This window comes from Pholcus phalangioides, unplaced genomic scaffold (assembly GCF_987345545.1).
Source record: "Pholcus phalangioides strain wild (caught in Gottingen) unplaced genomic scaffold, Ppha-v1.0 ptg000021l_1, whole genome shotgun sequence".
Classification (NCBI taxonomy): domain Eukaryota; kingdom Metazoa; phylum Arthropoda; class Arachnida; order Araneae; family Pholcidae; genus Pholcus; species Pholcus phalangioides.
Genome location: NW_028301614.1, coordinates 11,244,737 through 11,269,118, shown reverse-complemented (window position 1 = coordinate 11,269,118; position 24,382 = coordinate 11,244,737). Strand labels below are relative to the sequence as shown.

Genomic DNA, 24,382 nt, shown 5'->3' with positions numbered 1-24,382 from the left:
TAAAGTAAAACCCTTTTTAACGATCACCCCCCCCCCCCCCCAGATGCAGTCACCCGTGCTTTACGGTCAAATAAAATATCCAGGCAAAAAAAAAAGAAGCCCATTTTAATAATGTATTTCGAGCCCCTGCTTAACGGTCACCCACGGACACCATTCGTTCCATTTTGACTAAATTCCCTGCGCGGACACCAATAGTTCCACATTTGGTTCGAATTATGCTCACTAGATGGCAGCACAAGTTATAATATTCAATTCATTTTTCTTCAACTTTTCAATGAAATTTTAACTTGAATTTTGTTAATATATTTGGAGAAACTCTGATTTCAGTCTTGTGCTCGTATATTTAACATGAATTCACGCTAACGAAAAAGGCCAGTATAGAGAGAAACGATGTCACTCTCCGCTGTTCATACGAAGTACGAAAGCCTGGATAACCAAGCGGAGATCGAGATGTAGTTCGGTAGAACACTCGCCCGGACAGTGAGAGATTGGTGGTTCGATACCCCACAGAAGAATGTGAATTTTCATTCCGAACTACATCTCGATCTCCGCCTGGTCATCCAGGCTTTCGTACTTCGTATTTAAAATGGCCAGCTCTAGTAATCGTCGGTCTCTGTCACTATGAGAGGAGATTCATTCCAAAGAGTTCGTGCTCTTGCAGAAAGAATTCAGTGTCGGGAGGACACACATGCTCCATTTTGAAGCAAGAGGAACATCGGCAAGAAGAATGGCTGAAAATCGGAATTGAAGCTGTGAAAAACAAATTTCCGAAGACATAAAGGCTTATCGTAGACGCAGTTGCATACGATTCTGCAAGAAAAAGCTCAAGAAGCTACAGAAGAACTCGGACTCATCTCAACTTCAAAGCTTCAAGCCGTTTTGGTGTGCGTCACACGAAATTGTATTTAAGAAACTGTGAAGTGAATCTGTAGATATCAATGATGAAGTTTGCGAAGAATGGAGTGAAAAATTGCCAAAAACTATCGAGGGATATTCAGCCAACGATATATAATATATACCAGGGTGGCTAACAGCTGGCTGTAGGCGCATGATTGAAGGAGTTGGAATACTCAGCAAAACCCACCAAACATCGATTGATCAGTTTTTACAAAAGATGTTAATTCACTAATATATAAAATTTGTATAACATATATATATTTTAAATGTTAATTTTTTTAAACATTAAAATTAGAATTTTTGTTTTATCTGTGCAATAATTATGTACTTTCATGCACAGTAACTCATCTCATATTATCAGAATTTTGTTCATTGGGAAACAAAGAACCACTTCAGTTATTGTTAATACTGTATTTTACAGTTTCAACAGGGACCTCCCAATGCGGTCACCCCCCCCCCTCTACAGTCGAATTTTTTTGTCCCCCGAGTGACCGCAAAATAGGGGCTTTACTGTATATGTTTTATTCCACGTCGCTGATTTATGCATGGTGGTAGAATCTAAAAGGTCAGTTTGAGTGGAGGGTATTAAATTCAGGGGCGTCGGAAGTGTCTTAGACCCGTGGGCGCTGGTGTTCGGCTTGAGCTTGGTGTAAAAATTCAGTTTATTGAATGCATTTTGTTGAGCATGCCAAAAATACTGGGGGTGCTCGAGCACCCTTGGCTTTGACGCAACAGTTTTACCTACGAAGTTAGATAAGCAATCCTTAATGTAGGAAGTTTTATAATCTCTCGGGTTTAAAAAAAACCCTTGTTTTAAAACGAGAAACTAATGATGACAATAATTATCATAGGCAGTGATTTAGCAGAGGAATAATTATTATTCCTGGGCTAAATCACCACCTACTATGAGGGCACATATTCATTCATAGACGGCTCCTAATCTTCCTATATCTCACCGTCTATTGTTATTGAGTCACTAAAATTTGTTTATGCAATTAATCCTGTATGTGCAAGAATATTAATAATCTAACTGATACGATGTTTTTTTCCTGTTTTTGACAGAACACTGTTTCCACTTTTGGTGAATTTTTGCATGAGGAAAAGAAAAAATACATTCCATTGGACGAAGAAGCAAGGGGGGATAAAAAACAACAACATCGGAGGGGGGTTAACGTTAAATGCATTGTTGAAATCTAGCAGTTATATTTCACGTGACTGGATATCGTTATGTTTTTTTTTTGGAAGAGGGAATGTGTTTCATATACCCCCAAATAAAGAGCATCAAACACATAATTCTTACCTCGAGTTCGTCGACTTATCCGACGATTTCCGTTTCGAGAACACCTTACGACCATAGTTTTTCTTGCAATAGCGTCTGTCTTCATCGTCGCATGCGACTAGATCATCATCGTCGTCTTTGTCGACATTGTCGACGCATGCGGAGTTTGAACTCATGCGGCGACGTAAGGCTCGGATGATAGTCAAGAGCAGTACGGCAAATGTCAACATCACGTCTCCCCGTTGAAGAAGACGCCTGGATGATGTTACAACCAGAGAAAAATGCGCGCTCACTTTCGAGTACATCAAAAATCTCTTGAATTTTAGATAGTTATGAGTTTAAACTCTATATTTCTCCCCTTTAATTGAAAATATAAGGTAACGAGACAACGATTAATCAATTCCAAATTTATCTTAGTATTTTTCCCACGTATTCATCAGACATCAATGAGGAGTCTACATCCAATAATCAGTTTCTTATGATGAACATGATATTTAGACATTAAACATTTTCTTCGTTCATTCATGAGTCAAACCGAAAATGTCGAGAATCGTGTGAATTTCTGATTGTTTTGTTTATTATCATCAATTTTGTTTTTGAACTTTGTCCTAAAGAAGATAAACCTAACAGTTATATTTCGGCTCGGAGAAAGAATTTCCACGAAAAGTTTATCCAGATCCTATCGATCTAAAGAGACAAATGACTTATCCTTTGACAGCTTATGAATAGATAACGTGGAAATTCTCTTTCGGAAAGATGATCGATGATCACCTTTATGGCTCGAGAGATATCCGTCAGTTTAATACACCATTAGATTCAATTATGGCCCATCAACATCATTTTGTATGGGGGTAAGATAGGAGAATATTTGTCCGAAGATAAGTTTGTATATTTTGTTGTTTTGTGGTTGAAAATATGCAAGATGACGTGAAACCGAATTGCTGAAACGTGTCCTCTCAAAATCCGTCCTTGAAGGGTTTTCCTTTTATTATTATTTCGGGCACACACACTTGGATATCAACTTACTTTGACTACCAACTTGACATTTACAGAGTTATTCTGATGTAAACTTTTAATACCATTCCTCTCTTTTCCCCAGGGCGGAATTTTATTTTCTTGTTCTTTTCCTTCAGTTTCAGCTCCAGAATTATTCGTTTTCTTGCGCTGGAAGAGTGAAGTTCTTTCTTTCTTATCCTTGCGACGATAATTCAAACTAGTGATGGCGCACTGTGTTTCACTGTTATGGACAATACCTAAGTGTCGTGCTCGAGATTTATGGCGCAAGGCATCACATCCAAATACAATGGATTTTTTTTTTGTATTTGGACGAGCTTTGCTTATTTATTCGCTGACTGTACACGTAGATCACGAGGACCTTTTTCTTTCTTTCTTTCTCGTTGTTATTCTCCGCTGGAACAAACGATGAGAATGCATTCTAAATATAATTTACGCACGCACGCACGCAAAATAAATACAAAAACAACCGGACAAGCGATCCTCTGTGTCACGTTGACATATATTTCCTTATCCTCTATCTTCTCGCCGTAAAAGAAATTTTTCTCGCCGTAACATCTTATTCAATCATCGATTCATTGGGTAAAAAAAAATTTTTAAATTGAAATTTGAGATATGAAAATACCTATTTCATTTATTGAAGCTGTTCGTAACCAAGATTGTACACTGTACGCAGGTAATTGCAGATCACGATATTAATGACCTTGAAAAAATGTGAAATCAAATTTGCGTAGCCAATAGTTTTCCTTCAAATTAACGGGACAGCAGTTAAAAAAAAAACAAATCACTCACTGAAGTATGTCGTATACTAATTTTTCCGAAATTATGTTTTTCAATGTTGTGGTGTTATACTGTATCAAATGTATGAAAATGTCGAAATTTCCAAAACGTGCACGTGGAATTAAAGATTGCTACATTTATTCAAATGCATAGTTAAAGGTTACGTAGATAAAATATTGGGAAATCATTCTATTAATTCCAGTATTTATAAGATCAATTTCGAAAAATTTGATCACACTAAATGACGAAATTGATCCTATTTCTATTTCATCGTCTACGGATGTCTGTATGAAAATGCGATTGCGTCGAAAAATTTTGCGGTGATTGGAAACCTGAACATAAGCTTATTCTTTTATCTATATTATAGTTATTTCTTCGGCTTATTCTCGTCTGTATTATTTCGTTTCGTCTTATTATTATCTATATTATCCTTATTTCTTTGTCTTATTCCTACCTACATTAATCCTATTTCTTCGTCTTATTCTTCTCTATATTATTTTTATTTCTTCGGCTTATTTTTAGATCATAGTTTTCATTCTTGTGTGATTCATCATAACGATTACTCATAAATATCAATGTCGAAAAATTTCGGCACACTATCAAAACAAATTCAATCTTTTCACTCAGATTCCATTATCAATATTCATTCACAGAGCAGAAAAAAAATTCATAAAACTCTATTAATTAACTGCATATCCATACGAAAAATACCTGGATCCATAATTATCCACCGTATTCCTACTTGTCAAGTCCATATCACAAACGTCACCAAAGTCTATTTACCCACAAAAAATATCGCACTCACATTTCCATTGGAAAATTAATTTTGTCACGTCGAAAATTTCAATCGACGACAACAACACACGAAGTTGCGAATTCCAGAGGAAATTTTCCAAACAAAAGAAATCGCGGAAGTCAAACGAAACTAAAAATTAATTCGATTCGGAAACAAACGTCTTGGAAGAGGAGGTGGAAGATGATTCGAGAGAGGACGCATATCCATTTGCGTCCTTTTTCACACGGGACGCACGCATATCCATAATAATGTACAGATTCTAAGTACAATGCAAACTCGTGCCACTCGCGTTTTCAAAGATCTTTTCTGTTCTGTCCAACGAAAGTCGTTGCTCGTTTCTTCTATTTTTATTACTTTTTTTTTCTGTTCTAGGGCAACTAAAAGTCGATAAATTGTCGTAGGGGGCTTCCACTGACGTCATGCGTTGGATCGTTTCTTACGCATTTTCCGATATGCGATTATACACTTCTTTCTCTCTTCACCCACGTATATATGCGTTCATTGTCTTTTTTTTTATTTTTATATTTCATATTCTTTACCTGATAAATGCATTCATAAAAGAAAAAAAAAAAACTTTATTACGAGTGATAAACATGCTTAAAACGTTTTTTTTTTGTCGTGTATTCTTTTCTTTTACGTAAATGATGGTTTTTTTTTTGTATAAATGTGACAAATCAGTTATTATGTTTAATTACCGATTTATCACATTTACCGTAATATTTATACAAAAAAAAGAGACAAACACCGGTAATTATGCATACTTACCAATCGTTTTGGTAAGTTTGATAAATACTGAAAACATTATAAATTTTACCTGCGATTATGCATAACAACCGCATAAGTGTCGTTGGTGAATTTGATAAATACTGTACATGAAATTTATCACCTTTATTATGCATAGTACCCAAGTGTAATTGGTGAATTCGATAAATATGCAAAAAAAAAAAAAAAAAAAAAATCCAAATGAGTCTGTGTGAATGTAAACGGACCCTGATATAATGATAACAAATTTTACTATTGCATCCCGATACAATGAGACAATACATGCGTGAATTATCATGTATAGTATATCACAGTTATTCTCAATCTTTTTTTTGCCCATGGCCCCCTTTCAACCATTTCTCATTCCTATGGCCCCCCTTGCAACCATGATTAATTTCTTAACCCAACCCCCCTCCGGTTTCCCATTAGAAGAAATTTATTCAAACATTGTTTGAAGTATATGTATATATATAAATATGTGTTTGAATTCAGTTAATTTTTAATTTATGAAAATAACGAAAAAGCAAAATAAATATAATACAACTCAGTAAAAAAAATACAATAAATTATTTTCAATCAACATAAACTTTGCGCTTGAAGACGGCACAATGTCATCAAGTTACTGTACAGGATGAAGTTTGAATTATTTACAAATCAGTTTTTCTTGGGTAAATGTTTATAGTTTTATTCAGAATTATCAGTTGTAGCTTTCGAAATACGAATTCTTATAATGATAAAAATCGCAAAAAAGTGGTGGCAAGCAGTTTTATTAATTTTAGTCTCTTCGTGAGGATAAAAGTAGTAATGAATTTTCAATTATCAAGAATATAGGTTCATCTTTTAGCCCTACTCTGAATTGAAAAGAAACTAGTAAGAAATTTGAAAAGAAAGAAAAATATGTGAGAAATTTTTAAAATATATGTTTGAACCATTCATTGCAGAGAAATCATGCACGCACGCAGAGACAAAACTGCTCATTTGAATAAAATCAAAACGAGTTTAAATAATTTGTGAATATATAATGATTCATTATAAGAATTTCAAACGAATCAGAAATTATAAGTAATTAGATTCCAAATAAGAAAATTATCGATTTATTGATTATAATTTCGATAGGATGAGATTTAGATTCATTGGGAAAATCTGATGTCTCGTTGGATGACAAGCTATCTCCAAGTGGCTTTTTGGTTCACACTGTGGCCTCTCTCCCTCGCAGGCGAACGAAGCAACGTGAGAATCGCTTAAACACAACACAATATTTCACATAACAGACACTACTATGAGTAATGTACAGAGTGCACAGGTAACAAGACGTATGGTATTTTACTAGCGAACCGTTCACCCTACAGGAATACTTTCAATTAGAAAAATTATCCAAATAACGTGTAGTACTCAGATATGGCATTCATGTTACAAGGGGTTGTTTAGTTATTAAAATAAAAATTTTAACTTTTTATACGGACGCCACGTGCTCATAAACCCAATTACAAAGTTGTTGCCCTGTCTCTCCTGATGCCAAAAAAAAAGAGGTATTCGAATTCGAAAAACGGAGCAAAGTTGGGAAAGAACAACGTTAAATGCGGATAAACGTTTTATCCGCATTTAACGCTGTTTTTTGGTTGGTTGTCTTCAAATAAATGTTACTGTCAATAAAGTGACACTGTATATAAATACTGTACATTCACCTCGAAACCTTATAATTATTGATAACACAAGCTTATGACTGGGGCTCTGATTTTTATGACCTAAAGAAGAAACGTAGTTGCTAATTTTCGATACTTCAAGTGCTAAATTTCATCTTCAACTACTCAGGTCCTTATGCTCAGCGTTGAAATATCTTGCCAACCAATCAAAAATCATTCAAATCGTTATGTTATTGTTACTTAAATAAGGGAAAAATTGCGAAAAAAATATTCTTCGCATTTTGTTTGAAATTAAATTTTTTTGGTCACTCGTCAATACATTTCTTTGTGGCCCCTCATTAGCAGTCGTGGCTCCCCTTTTGCAACATTTTCCTCCATGGTCCCCCTGGAATATCCTGGAGCCTCCTTTGGGACCCATATGGTTCCCGGTTGAGAACTACTGGTATATCATATAGTACGATTTATCATGTTTACCAGCCACGCTTAGGTATTACGTCGATAAAAGTGATAATTTTTTTTGTACTTATTAAATTTATTATATATATATTTATACCTTGGGTAATATGCATAATTGGCGGTAAATGTGATAAATTTAGGGGAATTCATAAACTTACCAAAATGCTCGGTGATTATGAATAATAACCGGTTATTATGCGTAATGATCGAATTTATCCCACACATTTACCGTAACATATATATACATTTCTCTTCTTTTCGGTAAGTGGTGTGTTTGTCCTTTTTGTGTACATATTATACTTATATATACTCAGAGTAGACTCTCGACCATCGGGCTTGATGTGGCGGAAGGGTAGGCCGGATAACAAAAAAAAAGCCGGAGTTCTATAAATGCCCACTTCCTAATCCACCCATGCAATTGGAAACACACTTTTTATACCAAAAACAAAACCCCCGCTCTTATTTATGTTTTCTCACCTCTTGGCGCATGCCTGCACTTTATAAATGTAAACTGTAAATCTTCAAAATTGATTCCAAAAAATGGAAGTTCGAGAAAGAAAAGATTGCACAACTTTTAAGATAAATTTCATAATGTCAAACTTGATAATACGTATCTTTTAACACTCTCAGTGGCGTTGACGGGTATCTCGCCTCCTTATTTTAGCATCGATAAGTTCATGTATCTTATAAAGTTGTTTCCTCAATGGAACACTTTTCATTATATCTTTTAGTTCGCAACTGCTGAATATCGGAAGAAATCGACTTCGTCTAAAAAAGATGTAACCGATTACGTGGGATCGGCGGGGGGGGGGGGGGGGGGGGGAGGTTCAGTGATTTTTAGTGACCCACGGAAAGGGCTAAAATAAACAAAATATGAAAACATAGGCTAAATTCTTACAAAAAAGCATTTTAACGCATTCCATTGATAAATGATTACTTACGGCTCCTTGGGAATGTAAATTACACACCATTTCCTTTTGAGGAATTATAACTATTTTTTAACTAGGTCGGATAGTCGAGTATGCAGGAAGTTCCAATAATTTCTAAGTAGTTAAAAAATTCATAAAAATGGAAGGAATTGGTACATTTGAATGCGGTTTGCGTGAAGGTTATTCCCATGAAGAAGGATTTTTTTGGTGCAGAAATAAAATTTAGTTAAAATGTTTGCCAACACAGGGCGCTACACGAAAGGAAGGCATGAGTGATTGGGCCCTAACCTTTCTTCAGTCACTTCTCTGTCCGAAACATTCGTAAAGCTTCAGCCGGTGTTTAGTGGCTGAGGTGAAATCACTCCATCTGTAGGGCTTTATCACTAGACACCAAGGTCGACATCACGATGAAAACCTTTTGTAAGCGACAGTAACAGGATAATTGAAAAAAAAAAAAAGATATCGGAGTCACACCATATTGCATTGGCATAAAAAGATAATAAAAAAACTGAGAAAATATATAACATTTTGCTGCGGAAAATGGCCTTAACCAACAGTCTGTCTCAAATATGACTTTTTTTAAAGATAATTAATATACCTTTAAGCCATTTTAATGTTATTTAGGCCTTGATAAAATTTATAAATGTGTACTGGATCAACAAATGAAACGATTAATGGAAATATTTAATTCCTTTAAAATAGAAGAAAACTCAAACTTTTGTTGATTTTATTGATGGATTTTGACATTTTCTTTTTGATATGAATTTTCGTAATGCTCACACTGTTTCAAGAATTTTTCAGAATTTGCAAAAAATTAATCACTAATGAGAAAAATGAAAGTTGCGATTATTTGTTAATAGATGGTGCTCAAAAATGATGAAAAATCAACTATTATTGAAGCACTATCAGGAGGAAAGCAATACGTAAACTAAATATGTACAGGGTGTCCCATAAATTCGCAAACAGTTTAAAAATTTATAAAAATTGTACGGATCGGTATATCTGAAGAAAGTTTGCGAAAAAGTTATTTCTCACGAAGGGGGAATTTTTTTCGGTACAGGAAAAAAAAAAAAATTTAGTTCAAAGTTTTGTCGATAGAGATGATATGATGATTCTATGATGTCATGAAATGAAATCATAGAATTTTATAGAAAACTACTTCAATTCTCCTTTGCGTCTGATACGTTCGTAAAGCTTCGGCCGGCCAATCGTGGCTGAGGTAAAACCACTTCACCGATAGTGCTTTATCCATCAATGTCGAAATCACAATGATAACCTTTGGTAAGTGACAGTAGTAAGAAAATTCAGAAATGAGTCGTTAATCGTACACACTGCCTTTTACATAAGGTGGCCATACGTCCGGTATTTCCCGGGACAGTCCCGGTCTTTTATGTTTTTCTGCTTTTTTGCGAAAATGTCCTGGTTTTCACCGTTTTTTTGAACAAAGAATACTTGAATTTTTATTCTCTACTAGCTGATACCCGGTGACGTTGCCCGTCCCTTAAAAAAATTATATACATATAGCTTATTAATTATTTCTTAATCAAAAAATTTCTGCATCAAGTAAGAAAAAATTACTATTATTTTTAAATATTTTAATTAAAACTTGAGGCAATCGCTCGTGGAGATACACAATATTTTTTGTTTCCCCATCTGGTGTGTAGTAAAAAATTTCTGTGATTACCAACACGCGAACAGGCGACGAAAAGCTGTCCGCGAGAATGTCATGACAAAAGGTAAACCAATCGGGAACTGCAATCTCTATAAAGTGAATGTCATTTCTTCAGTGATAATTGGGATAGGGGCCATTCAAGTATTACGTAAGCAGATTTTCAGCCATTTTTGACTCCCTCCCTCCCCTTGTCAGCAAAAGTCAGCAAAAAACACTGACCCCTCCCTTCCCCCCCCCGTCAGCAAAATTTCGTCAGAGCTTAGAATATTTCATATCTTCAAAAAGGGGTGGTTGATGACGTAAGCAACCTTCAAATCCCCCCCCCCCCCGTCATCAAAAGTCAGCAAATCTAAACCCCCCCCCTCGATGCTGACGTAATACTTGAATGACCCCCATACGTGGAATGAAGACGTCTTCTCCTTTGGCACATCCAGTTAGAATCGGTGCTTCGATGATGTAATTGTGCAATTTCTTCACGCAGAGTCTGCTGCCATTGCAGAGTCTCGGTGTCTCCAAATTTCTTAAAAGCATTATAGGTGCTCCGACTTTGAGGGTCAAGTTGTGTGGTGGCACACCCAGAATATCCAAAGAGTTCAGAAATTCTGCAGAATACAGAACTGTCTGCGCTGTGTTTGTGACAGTGTCAACCAATTTGTAAGATGTGGAGTCTCCTGGAATAATTTTTAGGATTTTTTCGTTGATCTTGTTCACACTGTCACTTTTCGATGCCAGAATCGCTCTCTCACAAAGCCACTCAATTTTGTTCAATGTTTGGGAAGACTGTCTGCAAGTTCTTGAACTGAGTTTAACAGCTGGCAAAATCCATTTGGGAACGTGATCAGTCCAGCGTTTGGGTCTCTTCGGGAATTCTTCCATTGCCAAGTTTGATGCAAGTGATGTGAAAATGATAGCAGTGCTGAGTCATTTTTCAGTTGAACTCGCATGTTAGTGGATAATGATAATTTTTTAACTTCGTGCCAGAGTGTTGATGATTTGAGGCAAGCATTGAGTTTATCAGCTGGCGTTAAACATTTTTATTCCCAATTTTGTCGTCGTAGTTGTTGTTCTCTGTTGTTAGTGACGTCATATGGCCAGCTTGTGCAGCGAATATTACTCAAACGCCTTTCAAGTATTTTGTAAATTGAAACTATACCTCTACGATAGGCGGTTGATGAGATAAAGGCTAGGCTATATACAGGATACCCTGTATAAAATAAATAATAAATAAATAATAATAATAAATAAATTAATTAAAATAAATAATCGCATAATCGCCTGTAATAAATCGCATTAAAATGTATAGATTCCCTCTATTTTTATGAATTTTAAACTATTAACAAATTTATGAGACGCCCTATAATTATTATGGCGTGGAAATGTATAAATGGAGATTAAATAGATCTACAAAATAACAATATTTTATTGTCACAAAAAATGAGAAACTTTGCCTGGTTTTAATTTATACAAAAATTGCCACGTTTTTAAGACAAATAAATTCAATTGGTCGAATGGTCGACGCGTTTCGGCTCTTCAATGGAGAGCCGTCATCAGGACTTCGTGGTCAGAATACGGACGACCAGACGTAAACATCACTCTTCCACGACTCATTCGTGTGAATTCTGACCACGAAGTCCTGATGACGGCTCTCCATTGAAGAGCCAAAACGCGTCGACCATTCGACCAATTGAATTTATTTGTCTTAAAAACGTGGCAATTTTTGTATAAATATTTTATTGATTCTTACGTTATTTGATACTAATTGAGTATCCGTAAGATAATCGTGATAATTAGGGCTCGGATTTTTATGCCCTAAGAGGAAACGTTGTTGCTGATCCGTTAAAAAACTTGAAATTCAGGGTTTTAACCTATCGGCAACGACGTTTCATCTTTAGGGCATAAAAATCCGAGCTGTAGGATATTAATAAATTATGCATTGAAAACAGTGCTTGAAACCCGCGTGGAGTGTATTTTATGAAGATAGTAATATATTTTCTTATATATCGACACGAGTAGAGGTAAAAGATCTTTTTTCTATGGAATGGACTGCTTTACAAAAGTGGAAAATAGTCCAGCAGGTTGCATATATAAGAGAATAGTAGAAAAGAATATTTAAATACTATGTTTTTTGATCAATATTAAAAGAGTTATCCACATTTGAATTTTGGAAATATTCCGTTTTGAAAGAAAATTAGTGGAAACGTTACTTTCTGATTAAAATTTGAGCTGGTGAAGTCTGAAACATTAGGAATTCATACTTTACCTGTTGATTTCAGAAGGTCTTAACTAGCCCAGGAAGGTACATTTAATGCCCTCACGTCATTAACATAACAAACACGATCATTCTACAGAGGAACCTCCCATAACGGACACCTCCACTGACGGACATAATTTTGAATTACATCGAAGGGACTCATTGTATCTTACTATCCATTAATGGACACTCCTCGTTAGCGGACAAAATTTCCGGTCCAATGGATATCCGTTATAGACAGATAAAAAATACCGAAGTGTGTTGAAAAAGGTGGATGTGTTCCCTTTTGATAGAAACCATTAACATTGCATTGTAATTTCTACCAAAAATGTTCCCGTTTGAATAATCCCGGTTACAAAATCTGACAGAGCTTGTCCCAAAGATTCATCAACCGTTAAAAAGTGCATTTTGGGAAAAAAAGTGGAAACGTTCTATTTGCAAATATAAGCTGATTTATTTGCAATAATCTGCAATTCTTTTGTAGTTAAAATCGGCCAAGCAAAAGTACATACAGGAGAATTTTCCATGAATATGGAAAAGTTATCGCCCAGCGAAGTGAACACTCGATTTTGACATTCTGTTTGGATTGCTCTGGTCGAAATTCCGATGCACCAAAAACTCAGAATTTTTCGGAATAATGGTTAAAAAGGAAACAGATAATTTTCAATTACACAGGATATCAAACGGGCACCACCCAAAGTCAAATAGAAGTTTCAAACGTCCTTCGATCGTCGTTACAACATACACTCGCTAAAGGTCAATTTCCTTGATATTGCTTTCGCCTTTAATTATTTTGCATTTTTCCTCGGGAAATGTTTATCGATGATTTCCGCAATCCGGGAAAGTTTTTGTGTGTGTGAAGGTCAGGGTGAAGTTTTCGCTGTGCATATGCAATACGAAATCGGAATTGGGCCGAGAGTAGAAACTTTTTTTTTTTACTATTTTTCTGGCGACATTTAACCTTTTTTATTTTACCTGAACTGGGTGTGTACACATCGTAATGAGTCCAGGAATTCACCGGAGTTTGGCCGCCACACCCTGTAGTTATTAGTCTCTTAAATGAGAGTCTATTTGCGATATCGACAACAATAATGATGTCTGTAGATGGTATTTTTCAGTGGTATTATTGCGAAAGGGAAATAGGGATTACGTGACATTTCGTTTTACAGAGTTACATTCTAATACCATCAAATACTTAAGTTTAAAGGGAGTAAAAACTAGGTAATGTTCACACGAAATAGGTCCAAGGTTGAAGTACGGTATTAGCGAGTAGTCTTAAGCGATTAAATCCATACCAACAAAATACCTTTCTCTTAGGCCGGGGGATTTACACTATAAAAGCTCGATAAAAGATCTTTTACAAATACTGAAAAACAACCAAACAACCAAAACAAACCCAAGCCTATTGGTTAATTCACACGAATGCAACTGATACGCTAATTGGTTGCATTTTTCACTTTTAGTAAAAGATCAGTTATCAAACTTTTATAGTGTAATCCCGGCCTTATAGCACAAATTCCGGCTTACGGGCCAAGAGAGCTCGTTATAGACTAATATCTGGCTCTCTCGCGAAGCAATATAAAAAAAAAAACAAAAAAACAACATAACGTATGTTAGGGTAATGTTGTGATAAATCCGGTTATTATACATAATCACCGAGCATTTTGATAAGTTTGATAAATGTATCTAAGTTTATTACTTTTATCGGTGATTATGCAGGGTATCCGAGCGTCGTTAGTAAATTTAATAAGTACTAAAAATTATCAATTTTACCTGTGATTATGCATAATACCCAAGTTTCGCGTCGTCGGTAAATATGATATATCGTATCTATATGATATACTATACATGATAATTCATACATGTATTGTACCATTAAATCGGAGTACGATCGTGAAATTTGTTATCATTATATCGGGGTCCGATTATGTTCATCACACATATTAGACTCACTTGGAATATTTTTTCCATATTTATCAAATTCACCATTCACAATTGGCTAGAGCATTATGCATAATCACAGATAAAAGTGATAAATATTTCAAGTATTTATAAAATTTACCAACGAGACACTCTTGATTATGAATATTCATCGGTTAAAATTATAAATTCATCAAATTTGCCAAAACGATTAGTAAGTATGCATAATGACCAATTGTAATATCACAATATATCACATTTACCGTACCGTGTACAATATACAAACACTGTACCAATAAATGAATACGAGAGGAAGCAGTAGTGGTAAAGCTTTCTGTTTGCTCTAATTTTCTACGAAACTGTTTGGTGAAACACTTCTACACAATTTTAGGGAATGAAAAAGATTCAAAAAGAGAAGTGTTCGATTGTATGGTGGTCATTGCTTAGTGATCACACACAATCGTGATTTCTCAATTCAACTTAATTGAATGTTAACAGAGAGGTGGTTCATTATTTCTCCACATATTCATTTGCCCATGCTTTTCTAATTAAGCTATTTTTATAACCAAACTACCCACTGTAATTATTTATTTGCTAGAAAATAACTTGATCGTATTTATTCACCTTCTCGAAGTAGTTATTTCTTCACCAAATCGAAGCGAACTCATCGATGTAAAAATAGAAAATCCTTTGAAGGAATTGGCGAAGAATCTATATCTGATTTGAAAGATCATGCGAGAAAAGAGTCGGAAATAGTTTCTAATACTTATTTGACCACCTAATAGTAGGGATTAAACATTTCTTTTTTTTAAATATGAGAGTATAAAATAAAAACGAATATCACAACAATATGATAGTTTTTTCTGCTGCCAACGTTTCGAAATTTCTCCACGAGCAAGTAGATAAGCTTGATCAGGGATCATTGTCCTATAAGTTCACTTGGAAGCTCTATTGTATTCTTCTACTGTGAAAATGAAATGAAGTTATTAATACTGGTAATATACCGGGAAGGGTAATGAGTGTACTTCGTGATTAAGTTTTGAAGGAATGAAGGAATTAAGTTTTCAAGTTGGAATTTTAATACTCACTTGAGTATATCTACTTCGTGGAGAAGCGAATGATAAAACTCTGGCATAAAACAGGAGTCGGCAATCTTTTCTGGCTGCGGGTCAAAATCAATCAAAATGTATGTATTAAGATGTTTCGGGTATATGTATACCGGGTACATTATATACCGGAATATAATTATACTTTATTTTCGGAACTCAAGTGGGTCACTTAAAATTATGAAATGAGGCCTGGCACATAAAAGGTTTCAGCGAAATGTCTCTTGGAATGTACATGAGACCTCCTGAACCTCCTGCATTGATAAAAAATGGCATGAAACAAGACAACACACGTAGAGATTGGATCAGCTGCTACTCTAAATATTTGGTGGTGAAATCGAAAGTAGAGAACTTCCCTAGACTGCAATATTCTTTCTCGAAATCATCAGTATGGTGTATTGCACATTCATAAGTTACATATAGGTTTTGATGCCTTCAAAATAACTAGATAGGCCCGCGATATTAAAATCTGAGCAAAAATATCATTCAGCCGGAGTGTAATAAACTTTTAGTGTAAAAAGAAAGTTAAAGACAAAATATTCATCATCTTCATCAAACAAAGATAAGCCTCACGCCACAGTGCGCGAAATAAGGAAGGCAGGGTCGTGTCTCCAGTGTCGTATATGGTGGCTCGCTTGCCCGGTTTGCAAGAAGACTTGGGTTCGAGTCCCGGCGGAGACCATATGACTTGTCTTTGCGAGTTTACCTCGGCATAATGTCCAGAAAAATGTCTAATTCCTTGAAGATATTCATCCCCGGGCCATATAAGCCGTCCCCTTTCATACATGGGATAGCCATGACATCTCGTGCCTGCTACAGTCAGCCTTGGTATAACGTCACTCCTGAAGACCGAATAAATATGACTTCAAAGCGGGGTCACTTAGAATAAGTAAGACCAGCATTTTTTTTTATGCAGCAAGAATTTTCAAAAACTGGCCCAAGGGTTACACCGAACTCTTATTGTGTATTGTTTGTGTGTTAAAAATAAGGAATTATTTATGCAGTAAAATTAGTTTACAGGGTAATTTCTATCATTTATGCAAAGTGAGTTTTCTCTCTAGTTATAATTAATTAATGCAATTAATTATATTAAATTCAATGACAGAATCAGTTCAATGACAAAATTATGAAAAAAGTTTTGGGTTTATGTGTAACTGTTTCAAAGGTTTGAAGCTCTTGTTTTTTCAAAAAAGTAAACAAGCATTAAAGTGGAAACAAAGAAGTCGGGTTATTTTGAACCGAACATTATAACCGTAGGGTAAATCCGAACAGCACAGCAGGGTTAAACACAAGTATGTTTAAATTAATTTCGCCGACGAAGAATTAATTTGGTTCTTATGCGATCCGCCAAAGTAACAATCCAGGGTGACTGTACAGGGTGATTCCATAATTTCCCGCATTTTATTGGGAAACCGTTGATCCTAGAGGCATACTTCCAATTACAAAAAATATCCGAATAACGTGCAAAAACAAAATATGTCATTCATGCTGCAAAGGATTGCATAGCTGCTAAAATAAGAGAAAATGAACTTTTTATACTGACACCTTGTGCTCAAAAAGCCAATGAGAAAGTTGTTCTGAGGGAAAAAAAATCACACGGCTCTAATTGCATTATTCCCTGAGATATTTGAATTCAAAAATTGGAAAAAATCCTGGAAAAAAAACAAAACAGCATAAATAAAGAAAAGAAGCGTTGTCCGTTAAATTACGCTAATCATTTCGAACTTTTCTCCGATTTTTGAATTCAAGTATCTATCTAAATATTGCACCTAAAAACGAGGATTTTTTCCCTTGTCCTCAGGGGAGACAGCACAAGTTTCTAATTGGAAGTTGAAGGAGGGGACTGTATAAAAAGTTAGTTTTTGTATTATGATAATTATACAACCCCATGCAACATGAATGACGTATCTGAGGTCTACACGTTATTTGGATACATTTTCTAAAAAAAAAAGTATTTTTTTCTTCAACATTGAAAGCATGCGTCTAGGATCAACGGCTCGCAAGTGAAATGCAGCAACGGGAATTACGGAATCATCCTGTATATGCCATAAGCACATACAGGATGTGTCGTCGCGATTCGTAGGGACGTCGCGGCGAACTGAAAATATTGGTTTGTGTGCCTATATGTGCTTTGTAGTGGTTCTTTTATAAGGGAAAATATCTATCGAACTCTTCTAGAGAGCCGCAGTCGACCCATGAATTGGGAATGGGAGCCACGGGTGGGGGGGGGGGGGCCGGCAAAGTTTGAGAACGACTGCCGTGAGCCATAAATTTCGTGTATCCATGCCATATAATAACAACACATCAAGTAAGAATGTTATTTTTACCAGTGGCAAAAAAACTGCTCTTCGCCGCACATTTTGGAAAGAAATTCCCTTATTCAGCAATTTCACACGACGAATAAAACAAAACTTATTATTAGCAAGATATGTCAAAAGCGTCCAAAAATCACGAGACGGTATGTATTGCAATTCATGCACAGTTATGACTGCTAAAAAAGCGCAAAAAAAAAAGTAAAAATAAAACCGCATCTTAGCAGTTTCCAAAATATCTCACAAGCTTTTCATATTAGACGCCATATTTTTCCCCCCTCCAACCGTGTTTCTATTTCAGTATTTGTTTTTATTTTATATGTATTTATTTATACGGTATATATTTTCATTCATGGTCGTCTTTGCACGTGGGAGACATTCATCATTTTGGACAAGGCGATGATGGAGAACAAGGACTCTCCTTGCTGTTATTTTTTGTCGTTCTCGTGATGGGGTTTTTTTCATCTTTTATTATTTATTTGTTTGTCTTCGGTCCGATAACACGTTCGTGTGAATTTCGCAGCGCGCAGAACATGATATGATGTATATATAAAATGAAAGACTAATTGATTCGATGTTGTTCTGAATAAACATGAGCGTCTCGTTTTACCATCTTTGCTTTTTTCTTTTCTTTCTCATGCTTTGGATGTCGTTAATGTGGATGGTCCTTGGAATCGTCGAAGGGATCTAGAAGTGACCAGCAGATGCATGTAATAATGCAGCGTTTCTCAACCTTTCTGAATCCAAGGACCAGTAAAATGCAATGCCGCTGTGGTGTGTGGTGGTCGAGTGGTCATAGTGACGAACCCCCACTGGAGCCACTGTGGTGGTCAGATGAAGTTGGTTTTCTGTGTTCCTGTAACTTCCAGGCGCGAATTCGAGCCGACACCCCCCCCCCCCCGGCCTTAAAAAGTCTCGCCTCTGAGAGCAACAGACCTACAAACGGTACAAATGTTATTCAATCATTACACTTCACTTCTGAAATGTAGATGGCAACACTGAAAAATCAGACACAGCATTAGATATGCACCCAGATTGTTAGGTACACACACATTTACACTTCCGGTGCAACTCATTCGGTAGTAAATTGCCCATGGCGATAGAACCGAGTTGTGCTCGGTTTGAAAGGAAGTAAAGTATACTAAAACCCTCTATAAGTCGTCAGTCAAGACGGCTTAAAAGGAGTGACGACTTAAACGAAGTGCCGTCAATTTCAATGCTTATAAAATTAAAATATATTATAAACTGAAAATAATGCACCATAGTCAACAGAACTCCAAATATGTATCCGGCTACAAATACAAAGGCAACAACAGAAAAATTTCCCAACGAGGTGGCGGAAAGAAAAAATACCAAAAGAAAACTTCATGAGCAATTTGTGTGTTCGTAAAAGTAGTATGGTGGAAACATGGTAAATTTTTTTTGCCATCAGAAAAATTGTAAATATCGAGTGGGATAATGTAGTTTATAATACCCCGCAAGAAACTGCAATAAAGTTTGCAGGTCCCCAGTCGAGAGGATAGAGGTGGGGATGAGAAGGGCTTTGTTCTTGGACCCTCGCCAAATTAGTACGAGTTGTACTATTGGCTTTTAGACCAAATTCTTTATTGGACCGGCGAATGTAAGAGCAATCGTCTTGTCCAGTTTCTTTTGGACTTAAGTCGCGATTCAACCTATAAGAGCCTCTCGTGCTGGGCCGGTTTGCTCTCGTGAAGTCGACCTACTGAACTCTGCCCGGATACCCCTAAGAGCGGGAAGGGGGGGGGGTGACATATGCCTGTCACCAAAAATAATGAAGGTAAATAGTTTGATCAGGAAGTCGGTTGTTAGAAACAATAACTCAAATAATAATCACTCACCGAAATTTAATACGCAGTAATGTTTACCCCTTCTGGGGCCGCAAAAACCCCCTTGAGGGCAGCTGTTGCCCATCCCTGTTGTTTTCTCGAACACGGTCCAGCCCCCCCCCCCCTCCCACCCCAGCAGGGGCAATAACTAAAATTGACAATTGTCGATAGAGCCTGGGCAGAGTACAGTTGGAAAGAAAAGAAAGTAGATTTTTTTAAAAAACATTTTCACGGCATAGTGGTTGAAAATCCTTGCCGTACACAACGCATTTAATTCGTTACCACAAACACTACCTTCTTACATCGATGGCAGTACCTGGCGATCATTTTAGGAGTGAAATTAGCGATCAACATTAGAAACAGACAGACAGAATTTATTTTTTCTCGTCGCTGCCAAGCCCGAAGGGGGTGCCTGGCGACTTACAAACTGCCCACGCTAGCTATGAAGGGGGTTATAGACAAGTTTATGCGTGTTTGTGTGTTTTGTTCAAGATGTGAAGTGCTTGTAAGTTAATAAGAAAAACACAAACATACAGTCCGATAAATGGTACCATCAGAATAGTAAAATACACAAAGATCAGCCAAACTTCATCAAAACGCCACTCTATGCAATAGAGTCAGCAAAATTAATAGTAAGAAAAGAAATATTACGCGATAAATGCGAGTATTATAATGGATATAAAAATGAAATCACTTATGTACAATTTACCAACATCTTACATAATGCATTATATATACTAATGAGAAGAAAAAAAAACCAATACATTAAATCTAACATGCAAAAGAAGTAATAGAAAAACAAGTATGTTAGCTGAGATTATACAAATTAGTACAATGCAAGATCAGCCATGTACATTTAACCACAATGTTACCCTATGCAATAGAGTTGATCGATAATTTCGATAGCAAGATAAAAGTACAAAAATATTATAATAGACAAATATTATACAGCTCAGTAATTCAGACTCTAACGCATCGACCATGGCACGTGCAGCACGTTTTGAGGCCTGAGAAATTTTATTCTTTGACGTGGGTTGTAATCGACCAGTTCTCTCAGATGCTCGTACTCTGAGTTCCTCATTCTTTCAAAGGGACAAGAGTTCTCAATATTTTATTCAGTTGACTTTGCAGATGCTGCATGTTGGTCTTTGAAACATGAGCCCATAATGGGGGGCATAGGTCATGATAGGTCTAATGATTGATTTAAATAAAATAACTTCGTTTTTAAGAGTTAGTCTTGCACTTGGAAATGTAATGCGTGACATCATTCCCATGGTTTGTGTAGCCTTAGTTCTTACGTGATTTGTTTGAGGAACGTAGGATAATGATTGGGTTAGAATATACCCCAAATGTTTCATTTCATGCACAGGTCTTATGGCTTCTCTGCCCAGGTAGATTGGGGCTCTAGTGAATTCAGTTCTTCTTGTTAGCCAGATAAAAACTGACACTTGGCATGATTAAGCACAGCAGCATTATCCTCACAACAGTCTTCAACCTCCTCCAGAGTGTCCTGAATATTTTCTCTGCATTTGTCAGATTTTCTGTTATTGGTGATAATAATTGCATTATCTGCAAATAGTCCCAGTATCCCCATTTGTGGGCAGAAAAGTCATTGATGTAGATTGAGATGAGCTGGGGCCCAAGAACTGATCCTTGGGGAAGTGAGGCTCTAATTGGACGAATAGAAGAAGAAGCATTTCCATTTTTTACCACAAAATGTCTGTCTTTAAGATAGCTGTTGAAGAACAACGCATAGTGGTCAGGAAAACCGTATTCAACAAGCTTGGCCAACAGAGTTACGTGATTCGTTTTGTCAAACGCCTTGCTAATGTCCAAGCACATTGCGCAGGTGAAATCCTTGTGGTTGAAGGCTTGTATTGCGAATTCTACGACTCGATGCAGCTCTGTGACACAGGAATGGTTTCTTCTGAATCCATGCTGCTCAGGATGAAGAAAATTAGAGGATTCGAGATAGTTATTGAATCGTATAAATCGTCGCTCTTTCTTATGAAAGAGCTTAGATGTATTGCTTAGAAGGCTGATCGGTCGAAAATGTTTGGCTATGAGAGGATTAGAGCCAGATTTGTGGATAGGTTAGATTACTGAGAGATTCCATACTTCCGGGAAGTGACAAGTTTTTAACAAGCTATTAAAAATGGTGGTGAGAGACATAAGAGCAGATAAGGGCAGATTTTTGAGGGCAAGATTGGAGATTTCGTCCAGGCCAGAGGCTTTCTTGATCGAGAGCTTGTTAATAAGTTCTCTAACCTCCTCCATAGTTGTTATCTCTGAATCTTGAAACCCACTAAGACTCTGATGACGTGATCTGTTGAGAAATTCATCAATTATATTCAGGTGTTCCCGTTGAGTGCCAATCGGTTGATTATTGTTAGGTTTGAATTGACCCTCATAAGTTTCGGCAAGCACTTCCGTAAATCTATCTCAGCATCAGTGAAGACCAATTCAGCTCGTTCGTTTTGAATTTTGGTTATTTTCTTGCTTTTCTTTTTGCAGATCTTCCAAACATTCTAAAGGGAGCCTTCACTCGCAGTGGCTTCTTCAACGAAGTTCGAGAAGCGCTCGTTAAAGAACCCTTTGATTTCTTTCCTGATTTCCTTTTCCAGTCGATTGAGCGCAACTTTGTCCAAAGGACGACGAAATCTTTGCCAGGATTTTCTTATTTTATTTTTGAGTCTAATTTTTTCCTTTAGCTCAAGAGAAATTCGAAATTTCTTTCCCGGGTATTTGATTTTTCTAGTTGAGTTGTGTAATGTGGCTTTAATACTGTCCGAAAAGATGACCGTTGCTGCTTCAACTTCCTCCTTGTTTGCATGCTGGAGCTCGAGAACTTCGTCAACATCTAGCAGATCTCTGAATTTATTCCAGTCAGTGGCAAGGCAAAAAGGAACATTTTGAGGCCTTGTTAGATCAATTGTGAATATGATTGGATTATGTGTTGAGTTGAGACCAATGAACGATTCTGAAATCAATTTTATGCCGAAAGTTTTTAGATAGACCATAGTCCAGTACATCCGGTGTACGCCGCCCTCCAGGGTGGTGGGTTGGTGTGGAACTGGAGTGTATTTGTAGACATTTGTTTCTACACCATCTTTCCAGAATTTTATCACAGGAATTTTATGTTACTGCAGAAGGCTGGACTTTTGCAATTCCAGTCCCCAGCCAGTAGAATTGGATTGTTGGTGTTGATCAGAAAGTTAAGTAGATTCAGGTCAAGTCTATTTATAGGTGGCTTGTATATTGCACATAGAGATATTGGATGCCTGTTTGAAGATGATAACTGCCAGTTTTTCCATGGAGTCGGAGTCTGGTGTACCAAGATCTTTAAATGGTATATCATTTTTGATGAAGGCTGCTACTCCACCTCCTGTTTCGTTAAGTCTATCTTTTCCGAGGCAGGTGTAGTTAATTATGTTAGTGGTGTGTAAAGGCTTCAACCATGTTTCGCATACGAGGGCTAAATCAATTTCCATGTCGTAGAGTGCCTGCCCAAAGTCTCTAAGGTCACTTCTCAGACTTGTAGCATTCCATGCCAACACACGCAGCAGTTTGCTGCTGGCAAGTCTTGGCGTGCTAATTTTTGGAGTGTGAGATTATAGTGATCAAAAATTGCAGTATGAATTCAATTTTGTCCCTAGACTAGATAGCCCCAGTTCCCTCAAGAACGGTTCTAAGAGTTTCGAGAATTGTTCAATATTTTAAGCAGGGGAATGAGTTGATTCTGTTGGATAGACTGAAACTTTATTTTGTGAGTTGTCATTATTTGGTAAGTCTCTGTCTACATACTCTTCTGTACTTTCGACTGTGATGTAGGTGTGATCACATTTGTTGTAGTCACAGTTCCGGAAAAGTGATGGCGGTAGAAGGGAGAAGTTTGTTGAGGCCCACCCTTATCCTGATTCGTCACGTCCAACTCCTGTTCGAGTTTGTCCTGTACAGCATGATGGGTCATGGTATCTTCTATAGACTTCTTTATATCTCATTCCTGATTTACTGGCTTTGACTTTAACTAGTTTTTCACTCTCTGCCTCTGTGAATTTGTTCTGTAACTCCGCTGATAATTCTTCCATGGAGAGCTGTGGCTTGCCTTGCCCCAAAATGTATAATCCTTTCCTCGTTATTTCCATAGGGGGTTCTTGGTCTTGAGTCGGCTGCTTGTCAATGTTGTCAGTTCCTATGTTCCATTTATTTGAGGTCTTGACGGTAGCCCACTAGTGGACGAAGGAGTGCAGATGTGAAGTAGTTGACTTGTCCCATACTTGTTAGAACTCTTCCACAAGGAGGTAAGTCCCTTAAGCTCGGAGGTAGCTTGAGAAGAAAAGTTCTTGTTCCGTCACTTCTACTGGAAGGTCTCTGTGGACAGCCTGTGAAAGTTCCCGTGTGTGGACCACCACATATAATACATTTCATTTTAGATTGATTCCCTTTTAAGGGGAAATCTCTGGTACTGTGTCCAAGGGCACAAAAGGCACAGTTTGGCGAATTGAAACAATAGTATAATGAATGTCCGAACAATAAACAATTTCTACACTGTAGAGGGAATTTATTACCTCTGCAACGGTCTATTTCAATTGGTACGTCTTGAATATCAACTAAATTGGCAATTTCTTTGCTGCTGATAGGTACTTCTATCAAGAACAGTGGTTTATAGAATGGCTACTAAGTATCTAAATGAAAAGAATCTCGAATACCACACCTAC

The 24,382-nt window shown here is 36.7% G+C and overlaps 1 protein-coding gene across 3 annotated transcripts in view; it reads right to left on the bottom strand.

The window, feature by feature from the left end:
* LOC149070611 (3',5'-cyclic-AMP phosphodiesterase 4C-like) overlaps positions 1 to 24,382 on the bottom strand; it is a 344,660-nt gene that overhangs the window by 112,206 nt on the left and 208,072 nt on the right. Inside the window, exon 1 of one of the 3 annotated variants that reach the window (XM_089249155.1) lies at positions 2,198 to 2,529. The exons of the other annotated variants lie outside the window; for them this stretch is intronic. Coding sequence (XP_089105281.1) covers positions 2,198 to 2,481 — 284 coding nt within the window. The 5' untranslated portion in view covers positions 2,482 to 2,529. Of the gene's footprint in view, positions 1 to 2,197; positions 2,530 to 24,382 lie in introns of those variants that run through there. 3 annotated transcript variants of the gene reach the window in all.